Raw genomic sequence first — 12,076 nt, 5'->3', positions numbered from 1 at the left:
AGGAGAAGGGGCAGAGTAAAACCACACTAAAAAAAAAAAAAAAAAAAAAAAAGCACGGTCAAGCCACATTTTCTTAGTCTATGATGGCCCTTTCACAAAAGAAATCCATGAAAATATATATGTATTTTCTCCAATGAGTGATTTTTACTTCCAACCCATAACTCTAGGCTTTACTTAACAGTAATTAGGTCAGTCCTAAGAGTACTTCCAGAAAGAAGGAAGGAAGGGGCAAGCTCTAAAACTCAACAAGCTTGATAAAGTGTATATACTCTTCCCTTCCAATTTAGGTTCCTATACCACAAAATCTGTTCAGTGTTTCTATACACTACAGAACCCAATAGCACATTTTTTAGGAAAGCGCCCAACTGTGAAAAGCTCTCTAGCAACTCAACAAGAAACCAGCATGGCAGCACATGTCTATAGTCCTAACTACTTAAGAGGCTGAGACAAGATGAGCTAGAACAATGGTGGCAAACCTATAGCACGCATGGTGCAGTGGGCTGTTTGTTATCACTTAAAGCTCCAAAGGGCTTGACATCACTGAGCTAGAAGATTAAGGCCAGTCAGGGCAACACAGCTAGAACCTACCTTAGAAAAATTTTACAAAGAAAAAAAAAAAAAAAAAAAAAAAAAAATTCAACTATGCATATTGTAAATTTAAAAGATATTAAAATTTCTATTCCTATAAGAAATGTCAATAAATTATTTTTACATTACCAAAGCACCCTGCCTGGACCTCTATTTTCATAACAAATTTTCAGTAATTTATGACTCATGGAATATGATTACCAAAACACATATTTTCTCTAGCACACAGAAAACCCCACTGTATAAAAATTATCAATTTATTGATTCAATGTTACATCTAAAGAAGTCTGAGGTTGAACTTAAAAGGTAATTAATTCTAAAGTATATTGATCCTAATTTTAGTAACTTTGTATAACCACTAACCACATCAAAATTTGAAGAACAATGGTTGCGAAAAGAAGTCACATATGGGCAACAAAAGCTTTGGATAGTAAACGAAAAACTTTCTTAACTGGAGCATAAGTAAAAGCTGGTACAGCTCACCAACTCACAAACAGTAATCACTCAAAACAGAAAAGAGAGAGAAAAAAACATTACACTGGAAGCCTAAGTTTGAGGCTCATCTAAAAAGAATTATCTGAAAAATTCAAAACTTTCATGTTCAAACTTCTCTATGTAGTCCTAACCACCACTAAATGAAATCAGGATACAAGCAGATTCAAAATTGGTACCAAAATAAAATTACTGGCAATCTGACCATTTTTAGTTCTATTAATTCCTAAACAACATTTTATATTCTTTAAAATATAGCACAAATTTAAGTTCACCACTTTTAAGTCCATGTAGAAACAGTCCAATGAAGCAGAACTCTTATCAATTAAGAAGCTATCCTTGCATTTTAGAAAATTACTCTATATGAAGTACCACTATAAAAACTATCATTGATTTTTTTCATAGCAGTTCACATAAAGAGACAAATGTTATGGCATTTCAGAGATACGGGAAAGAGGAGAGTAAAAACAGTAACAATAAGGATAAAAAATTCAGTTACCCCAACAATTCACTAGCCAAATTCTGTCCCTAAGAAAATGACCTAAGAATGTAACTTAAATTATGAAACCAGAAAAAATCAAGCAAATGTCACAAAATGCATAAATCAAATTTATTACCACTTTCTACCTCATCACTTAGCTGGAGACACTGGCCTTTTTGATTTTGCAAACTGAGCCTGGGTATTAACCCCTAACCTTCCTTACAGGGAATGATCATCTGCAAGGTTTCAGCTAAACTATCACCTCTTCAAAGAAGCCTCTGACTACTCTATCATCAGCTATATGCCCAGCCACTAGAACATGGTCTGACACAAATGCAAAATAAGTATTTATTGAATGAATTAAACAATCTACCTACAATTTCAATAAAATACAAAACAATCTGATGACAATTTTAAAACAAGCATAGTGTGTGGCATGCTTGTAATCCTAGCTACTATGGAAGCTTATGCTAGGAGGATCACCAAGTTTGAGGACATCTTAGGCAACTTAGCATGACCCTCTCTCAAAATAAAATAAAAAGAGCTGGGAAACTATCTTAGCACTCCAGCAAGTGCCTAACACGCTCAAGGCCTTGGGTGCCACTAATAAAATATATTATAAAAATATCCACTATCTAGTCCCAATTTGAAGCCTAGAAAAAGAAACAAAAATTCTAACTTCAGTCACATTCTATACATTTACTGGGGTCTGCTTTAGGAAATTTGTAAGGCCTGGCAAATTCTATATATGAAGATGTATTTTGGGCTGGGGATTTAGCCCAGTGGTTCCAGCACCTGCCTCGCAAGCATAAGGTCCCAAGTTCAATCCTCGGTACCAAAAAAAAAAAAAACGATGGATCTTAATTCTGAGAAATCACCACAAATATACCGATTTTCTGTCATATGGAATCCTTACAGATCTGACAGTTCGAAGCAAAAACGAAAGAAACTTGGTATTAGTGTTTCAAAGAAACAGCCGTTCCAATTAATTCATACTTTTTAAAGTATGAAAGGTAAATGTCCCAGAAAATGAATATGCAAAATGAAAACAGAATTCCTGCTCTACATCACTGGCTAAAAATGAAAAGTATGAAATATGTTTTGATCAGAACATCTAGAAATAACCACTTCTAGTGAGTTAAAAAATAAATAAGCTGAGCACAGCACACACCTGTCGTTCAATTACAGAGGAGGCAGAGACAGAAGGACTGCTTGAGCCCAAGTGTTTGAATTCAGCCTGGGCAACAAAGCAATATCCTGTCTCATAAAAGAAAAATGAAAAGGAAAGGCAAAGGGGAAAAAACAAAAAGAAAAAGAAAGCTTCTTAAAAGTGAAACAAAGGCATAGAGTATTTAGTTCTAATAAGCAGGAATTTTTGTTTGTTTTAGTACTGGAAACTGATCCCTGACCTTTCACACTGAACTGTATCTTCAGCTCTCTTTTTATTTTCTATTTTAAGATGGGTTTTGCTAAGTCACTAAATTGCCCAGTATGTGTTTGAACTTGGAATCTTGGTGCTTCAGCCTCACAGAGTCCTGAAAATTACAGCAAACACCACCATATCCAGCAAGTATCAACTTTGTAAGCTTGATAACAATTCACTACAATCTCTCTTTAAAGAGGATAAGTATTATAAAGAACATAAACTATTACAGCAAAACTTTCCCTAAACAATCTTTTAACTCTTTAACATCTTTTAGCCAGATAGCATTGTCCTAGTTAATCTAAACAGCTTTTAATGTTTATTTACACATTCTCTCAGCCTCAGTTTGAAAAAGAAACAGGAAGGGAGGGAGAAAGAAAGTGAGCTAGAAGAGTAGGGAAGAGTTCAAGAATTATATAATGCACCTCATATATCTAACAGCACAACTGGTCATTAAAGATAAATGTTTCAATCGGTAAATATGAAACACCAGAAGTTTTCTTCAAACTCCACTACTCACATAAAATGTCTCGAACAAACTAACCACTACGGTCAAATAACTTACCGTTACAGACTTCAGTGTCATACCATGGTAAGTTCCCATAGTATCAATTTTAAAGCCTTCCGTCTCTACAAAAAAAGGGAAGGTTTACTGTTAGATATTATGTATTTTTAGATAGACAAGAAATTTAAAGTAATAATCTATATTATATGTGAAAGTTAAACAGTATAGCAAAGCCTTAAATTTACTATATATAGTTGAATTACAAACTTCTGAAGATTAAAAACTTTTAAAAAGACACCATTCTCAAAAATATATTCAAAACACACCAGTAAGCCTATGAACAGAAGCTAGTTAAGACTAACTCTGCAATTAAGTTCAAAATTTAGACTGAATAGGGCCGGGGATTTAGCTCAGTGGTTCTGCTGCCTGCCTCGCAAGTGCAAGGACCCGAGTTCGATCCCCGGTACCAAAAAAAAAAAAAAAAACACTAAAAGTGGTTCTGCTGCCTGCCTCGCAAGTGCAAGGACCCGAGTTCGATCCCCGGTACCAAAAAAAAAAAAAAAAAAGACTGAATAAAATATTTTGTAGCCCCTAAATTATTTATTACTAAATACTTGATCATAGCATCACTAAAAGCATCTGAGAAAACTCCTTGTAAAAAGCTGTGTCCCAAACTTGCAATCTATGATATGTTAAATATTTTGTACAAAACAATGTTGTAAATGATGATGGGAGTTTCAGAACACAGTCCCAATATGCTTTCCTGTAAAGAATTGAGTAAAAAATACTTTACTCATTGAAGGCCAAAGGATCTCTGTCATAACTACTAAATTTTGCAGCTGTGACACAAAAACAAGATAAACAATATATAGTATGTATACAAACAGGACAGCTGGATTTGGCCCAAAGACTGGATGTGGTCTGTGTGCTGCTTTATACAGTCTATTTCATAAGGAAAACATTGTACTGAATAAAGGAATGGATCGCTATCTTACTCTGGCATCTATTTAGTGTCCTTTTATCCAGTAAATGAAATCAGCATACAAAATTCACTGTACTAACGTAATGTATAAAATAATGCAGGAAAAAAGTAAACGTTAAATTTTTAATTGTTCTACCTTATATTTTTATAAATGTAGTCAAGACAAAGATTTCAACAGGAAATGACATTAGTCCTACTTCACTAATGTAGAAATGGTTTACGATTTCATCAGCCACAACACCACAAAATAAGCCCTCATACTACTGCTCCAAGTCTGTTTTCTAAATTCTCAATATATACATTTATAATCTGAGAAGCAAGAGGTAATATATAAAATCTCCATTCTAAAATAAATTATGTAGACACACATCTACTAATAGCAAACATCTGTTGACAGTTTTATTACATACCACACACTATTCTACTGACTTTAGGTTTATTATCTAATTTAAATCTCACAATAACCCTAAGAGGTCTATTACTATTAAAATTATAGACAGGAGAAAAACTCAAACAAAATGCTTTTTTTTTTCCATGTAGCCTAGGCTGGCCTCAAACTCACAGCAATCCTCAGCCTCCCAAGTGCAGGGATTACAGGTATGTGCCATGCCTGGAAGAATGCATTTAAAGTAATACTAAAATTCACACAAAATTTAAGTGACAAAATGGATTTGGATCCAAAATTCAAACTATTAACCAGGGGTTAGCCAATTTTTTTCTTTGAAGGGTCAGATAATATAGTTTGGTTTTATAGGTGTATGATCTCTGGCAAAACAACTCAGTGGGACTGTCACAGAGCTAAAGCAGTCATAGGTAACACATAAGGGTGGCTGTGTTCCAAAAAAAGTTTTACTTATAAAACATGCAATGAGTCAAATTTGGCCTGAAGACTTTATTTTAAAAACCCTTAAACATTTGACTATATTGCCTCTCGAGGTCAGCATGACCACACCAAGATAATCATAAAAATTAAAAAACTCTTGCCTTCTTTTCCTTTGAATCTTTCCTGGTCATATCTATTGTAGGCAGCTGGAATAGGCTGTTTAGTACGCAATGTGGGATCCTGTAGAAAAACAAATTATGAGCTAATTAATATTTTAATTATCTATGTAATATTCATAATTAAAGCTACAAGAGATATTTACTCTATTTTTTTTTCTTACTACAGCAAAGTGGTGAGTAGATTTCTAGTCACTGGATGACCAAAATCATTTGTGAGATTATTATATTATTGTATTATCATTACAGTTATTATTACACATCAAGGCAAAAAGCAAGTCTTGAAAACTGCACAAATAGAACAGTTAGCAATTTCATTATGGCTACTTAAATGTCTGTGAAATAATACTCTTCCTCCAATTATGAATCTTTATTGGTACCAGGGATCAAACTCAGGACTTTGCACTTGCAAGGCAGGAGTGGTGCCACTGAGCTAAAACCCCAGCCGAATGATGATCTTCTAACAACAAAAATAAAACATTTTTGAGACTGTTAACTGAATTATCCACCAAATTATTAATTTAATTTAAATTATTAAATTTAAATTAAATTTAAATGATTAAATTATTATTTAATTTAAATTAAATAAATATGGCGAATATGACAATAAGCTCATTATAAATGTATAGTATAGGACTAAATAGGTGTATCCGAAGTAATTAGAAACAGCTGTCAATAATTTAATTCACAAATACTTGATTCCAATATTCACAGTCTATAATAACCTAGCAGCAGCAGATATCTTTTAAAAAATCCCAAAGCTGCTTGGGCAGTTGTTGATACACATGAAGACTAAAGTACTCCCAATTTTGTTACAGTATGATTCCACTCTAAGTACTATTCCAAATAAAAGAGAGACTTATCAAAATTGTTACTAGGTATATATTCATAGTCAAGAGCTAAACATCAATATTTTCAACTATATTAACTATAATGTAAACACACAGAAGAAATAATTATAGTCACAAAAGTAATGGTTTAACTATTCTAAGGTTTGAAATGCTTCCAACCATTAGAAAAGCCTACCAATTCATAGATATAAGCACCCGCTGCTTTTAAAACTACAGCACTTACCTCACTGTCACTATTTTTTTTATACCTAGCAAGTCTAATTTACTGTATTACAAGCTCAAAAAGAGGATCTTTCTATTATTGTATTCTAATTACTGTATTATAATCAACACATTGTCTGACAAATAGTAGGTACATGAATACTTGCTGGTAAGTCAACTTAGTGAATTTGTCCAAATATCAGCAAAATCTCACTATCTCTAAAAGGTAAATACCAATGATTTCGTGAACAAATAAAACTACTGTAGCTTACAAAGGCTATATTAGTGCTCTATCACATCTTGACACTTTTTAAAATTGTACTAGAATAGATTCAATTTTACTTGTATTTTCTTCTTCCTTTATAGAATCATGAAAATAGATGGAAGTAGTGGGTAAGCCAGACGTAGAACCACACTCCTATAATTCCAGCTACTCAAGAGGCTAAGGCAAGAGATACTCAAGTCTGAGGCTAGTCTGGGCAACTCAGGATAAGCCTTCCTCAAAATAAAAAAGGGCCGGGGGAGGGCGGCACTCCCTGCAATCTCCTATACCACGGGGGGAAAAAAATCATAGGATATGTCTGCATAAAGGCTATATGTCGCAAATGAAATTTAGTTTTAGGGGTGGTGCACTGCACTCAAACAGTGAAATAGTCAACCCTCAGAACTTAAGTACAATGAAAAGGTGACATGAAGGGATCATCAGGGAAAATATACTTAATAAGATATCACAGATAGCAACAATTAAAAAAAAATGAGAATGTAACAGGGACTTACATTTTTAACAAGTAGGGCATTTACAGAGAGGGCTTTTCCCCATGACACTGTGACCCAACCTTATCTCCTGGGTCATAAGACTTTCAGAATTAGTCTTCAAATAACCTTTAAGGCTGGAGAGAATCTTCGCATCCTTCAGATACAATGAAGCAACAAAAGCTTCAGAACCTACTAATGTAAAAACTAGAGGTCTTCAAATTGCAAGAGTCAAATACCACACATATTATTTATGGCACTTTTGTTAAATTTACTAAGTCTAAATTGTAAAACATTCTTACCACAGGTGCTGCATTTGGAGCTGGTCGCTGTTCAGGAGCACGCCCTTCTTCTCTAGCTTTTACAGACTGAAGAATTGCAAAAATATTCTTGGAAAAATTCTAAAACATAAACAGATTCTAATTAAGCCCACTTAAAATCAAATGTACGAAGGCAATGTTAATGTAATAAATAATTTTTAACCAAGTTTTCTTCCTATCAATTCTTCTCTACTATATAATATAGTACTACTAGCTCTGTATGATGTGATTTGTCCTCCAAGATTTCATATGTTAGAACCTTGTTCCTTAGCATATGGTGATGCTACAGCGGTAAAAACTATAAAAGATGGGCATAATGGGAAGTAAATAAGTCTTCCGGACAATGTTGATTTTGAAGAGTTAGTTCTCTGGAGAGTAGGCTGGTATTACACAAGATTACCCCATACAACTGATCCCTATAAGCAACCAATTCCCTCATTTTCCACTATATTGCAATCTAGACAAGAGGACCTAATCAGAGGCTAACAGACGAGACTGCCATATCTTAGACTTTCAGCCTTCCAAAATTGATCTAAATAAAACCCTTTACTTCTCCATTCATCTCCCCAAGCACTGGGGATCAAACCCTGGGCCTCAATTCATGCTAGGCAAGTGCTCTACAACTGAATTACATTCCCAACCCTAAACCTCTTTCTTTATCAAGTACTTCAGTACCTCAAAACAACAACAGAAAACAGACTAATGCAATTATACACATAAGTAAAAACTCAGTATTACTAAAAAAACCCTGGAACCAATTATCAAAAACCCAGTGTTAATCATCTTATTATTTTCATTTTATTCAAACAGCATTAATTACCTACAACTCTATTCATATTCTGCATCTATTCAAAGATATACCCAAAAAGAGTTAATATTTTAAATAACAAAAAAACACAATATTTACCGTCGAGAGTCTCCCTAATTTTGAAAGGACTTTCCAATTTCTAAAGGAATCAACTAGTGTATCCTCCTTTAAATATAATGAACCATAGTATTAACTTCAAATTGCTATGGATTATATAGGAAGTTGAAAAGTTTTAAGACACAGGAGTCAATATGCACTTTTCAATGACTGGAAAAGTTGCAAAGCATTTAAAATAAATTCAAGATAAATTCTTGCATAAACAACCTCAGCAACATTCAACACAGTCAACTAGCTGACTACTCCTTACTGCATGAAATATTCTCTCTTGAATTCCCCACCTCCAGAACTGTGAACCATGTACATTTCATTACAAATCAGTGTAATATTCTGTTACAGAAAACAAAATAAGACATATACCAATTTATAGATGTTTAAAAATGTGTTTTAAAGGCATTATAAAACAGATTATTTTACCTGAAGTGTTTGTAATAACTATATATTAAAAAATATATTTATATTTCTCAAGGAAGCTTCAATCTTTTTTCTGAAACTCAGAAAACAAGACAATCCTGAAAAGTGATAATGAAAGTCTGTCTAAAGGTCTATAAGGCTCTAAGTACCTAAAAATATTTTTTGCCATTTATCAAGTGAAAACAGTATCTAGAGATTATCAATCAAGGTATTTGCTTATTGATTTTTTTAAAATGTTAATATCAGTAGAGGCAAATGTAGTTATAAAACAATTCTTAAATCATTAACTATTTTTTAAAAGATAAATGGTATAACATTACATTAAATTTTGAAATTATGATACAATTCTGCCACCTAGAGCTCAAATAAAATTGTTCACCTCAGTTACTTGAAATTTTAATGTCTGATATAAAAATAAGAAAGCATATAACATCTATTTTATTTCTTTTCCAAGAGTTTAAGGTTTCTCAATAATTATAATGAATTTTTAACAATAACACAGTATTATCCAAGCATTACTTAGCCATATTAGACAATAAAATTAGTATAACAGATCATTTTAGTACAAACAGCAAAATTGGAAAATAGAAATTCAGTTATTTTCAGATTTCTCTATAGCTCCTAGCTCTGGAAAATGATCCTCAGAAGTAATGCATTAAACCAGACAGACAAACTTAAATATTACCATGTGTTGTCTCTCATTTGGGCAAAATACAAACAGAATAACAAAGGATGGATAGAAAGGGACAAGGACATGAATCTCTTGCAATAGGAAGAGGACCAAGGAAATATGGGTGGGGGGTAAAAAGCAGGGAGGGGAAATAAGAACAAAAATATGCCGCATACAGGAACCTAATAACCTCAACTAATGGAAACATTATCCACCATAACAAGAGCTAAGATTAATGATATCAATAAGAATTAAAATTGGGATGGGTGGAGTACTTTGTGGAAACAATTCAAAAGGAAACAGAAATAATTCTTTTCTTTACACACTTTTTTCTAGTAGCTTTTTTCCTGAGAGGCATAATACAAGTATGGTCAAAATTCAAAACAAAAAAACGTTAAAGTCTGTTTCAGTTTCACCAGTAATTTACACTTTCTCAAAGTTTGCACCACATCACTATTAGCAACCAGAGAACACTGGAGTACAAAAGGGTACAATACAAACACACATGAAAATGTGTACACGAAATAGAATCCAGGGCTGGAGAGCAACCTCAGTGGGAAACCACCTGTCTAGCATTTGCAAGGCACTGGCTCAATTCCTAGAATTGCAAACAGAAGAAAAGAAAATTGATGTACACTTTTTTAACAATCTATAAAACAGTAATCCATCAAGCATCATTCAAATTTTTATTTTTAAAAATTTAAAGTGTATGTCTCCTTTAACAATTTGTTCCAAAGAATTAATCCTTTGACTGTATAGACATAAATTCAGTAAGGTATTTGTAAACGATTTTTTGCTGCTTCTGCTGCTGCTGCTGCTGCTGCTGCTGCACTGGATATTGAACCCAGAGGTGCTCTACAACTAAGCTACATCTCCAGCCCTGTTTTATTTTTTATTTTGAGACAGGCTCTCACTAAGTTGCTCACATTGGCTTCAAACTTAAAATCATCCAGCCTCTGTCTCTTGGGTATCTGGGATTACAAGCATGCACCACTGTACTACAAAGCTACAAAGATGTCGTTAATACATTATTTCTAAGGATGAAATGGAAGAAGAAAGAGAAAGAAAAGGAGGATGATAGAAGAGGAAAGGGAAGAAAAAGGAGGAGCAGGACAAGTGAGGGAGAAAAACCCCATTACTGTGGAGCAAAAACAAAACAAAAGATCTCCAGTAATAAAGAACAGAAAAATTCTTACATTTGCACAAGAAAACATAATGTAAAAAATGTACTCAAAAGTTTGCTGATTTTTATAATTTCTCTACGTTATGAGTCTCTGATGACTAGAGAGCTTGCTGTCATCAATATTCTCTATTCATCAAGTTTAAACAAAAATATGATTTAACAAGAAAACTGGGCCACTCTGATTTAGAAAAGATGTGTGAAGGGCCTACATTTTGATTGACTGATTTTATCAACTTCTTTGGTGACCAATAACTAAATCTATCAATGGAATGATAAACATGGCCACTTGAAAATCTGTATCATTCTGATCCTTCAAAACCTAAATCTTCCTTGTAATAGCAAACTTAATTCAGAACTAAACACAAATTACATACACATGCTCTATGAATGAGAAAACATTTTCATTACCTTTCCTGTGCTCTGTAAGATAGTTGTTCGTGTCCTCCACACTCTCTCTCTGCTGACAATGTCTCGGGTCACATCTACCTCAGCATCTACGAAACTTCTCTGTTTAAGGGCAGTTATATCATCATCTAAATCAGTCTTGATAGTAGATCTTTTCTTAGCCATAATTTTGGCTTTGATTGCAGCAATTTTTTCCACTGACATAGCTTCAGACAAAGACCTAAAACGCAATTTTTAAAAATATTTTCACAGCAAAGAATCTTTGAGAATATTATATATTGTGTTATATTTGTAAGTGCCTGGTGGCAATAATTAAACTTTTCTTATGTTAAACTGACATATTTAATATTTTGTAATCATAAAACTTATTTACAGACCAGGGCTCATATAGAGATAATCTATGTGGAATTAGTAATTTCTTAGAAGAATCAATGCAACACAATTTTTTGCATATTTTTCATCTCTTTCTCCAAAAAGAACTAGAATCATTAATATGTATGTTTTCTGAAACTTCACCAGCTAGACTCTGTCATCTACAAAAATTACATATACACAGAGGTCACCTGATAAGGGGGTGAAAAACATCCTCTAAAGTTCAAACCTTACCTTTACCTTTTTGTAAAAAGGATTTTATATGCCACAAATATGCATAATCTTTTCAATCTCTAGAAGATGAAACCATGTCTTACAAATATCCTTATCATTCCTTTGATAATCTAACAGACAAATCAGCAAAGAGACTTTTTAACACTAAAAGTCCAGACTTCATAAGATAGTAATTTTAAGCATAGTTTCTTTTTTTATAATGTAAAATGAGACAAAGAATTTAAAAGTGGCTGAGTACCTTAGCTACTATAGACAAAAATATTACTTTAGTCATAAGA

General features: G+C 33.2%; 1 protein-coding gene across 1 annotated transcript in view; it reads right to left on the bottom strand.

The window, feature by feature from the left end:
- Cdc73 (cell division cycle 73) overlaps positions 1 to 12,076 on the bottom strand; it is a 126,994-nt gene that overhangs the window by 91,734 nt on the left and 23,184 nt on the right. Inside the window, exons 7-10 of the mRNA XM_010608748.3 lie at positions 11,196 to 11,412; positions 7,578 to 7,676; positions 5,456 to 5,534; positions 3,550 to 3,614 (exon numbers count right to left, since the gene is read on the bottom strand). Of these exons, the coding sequence (XP_010607050.1) occupies positions 3,550 to 3,614; positions 5,456 to 5,534; positions 7,578 to 7,676; positions 11,196 to 11,412 (460 nt within the window). The remainder of the gene's footprint in view (positions 1 to 3,549; positions 3,615 to 5,455; positions 5,535 to 7,577; positions 7,677 to 11,195; positions 11,413 to 12,076) is intronic.

Source organism: Fukomys damarensis, unplaced genomic scaffold, assembly GCF_012274545.1.
Source record: "Fukomys damarensis isolate Sample0158 unplaced genomic scaffold, DMR_v1.0_HiC HiC_scaffold_11, whole genome shotgun sequence".
Lineage (NCBI taxonomy): Eukaryota > Metazoa > Chordata > Mammalia > Rodentia > Bathyergidae > Fukomys > Fukomys damarensis.
Note: the sequence above shows the minus strand (reverse complement) of the source record. Positions and strands in the feature narration are given on the sequence as shown.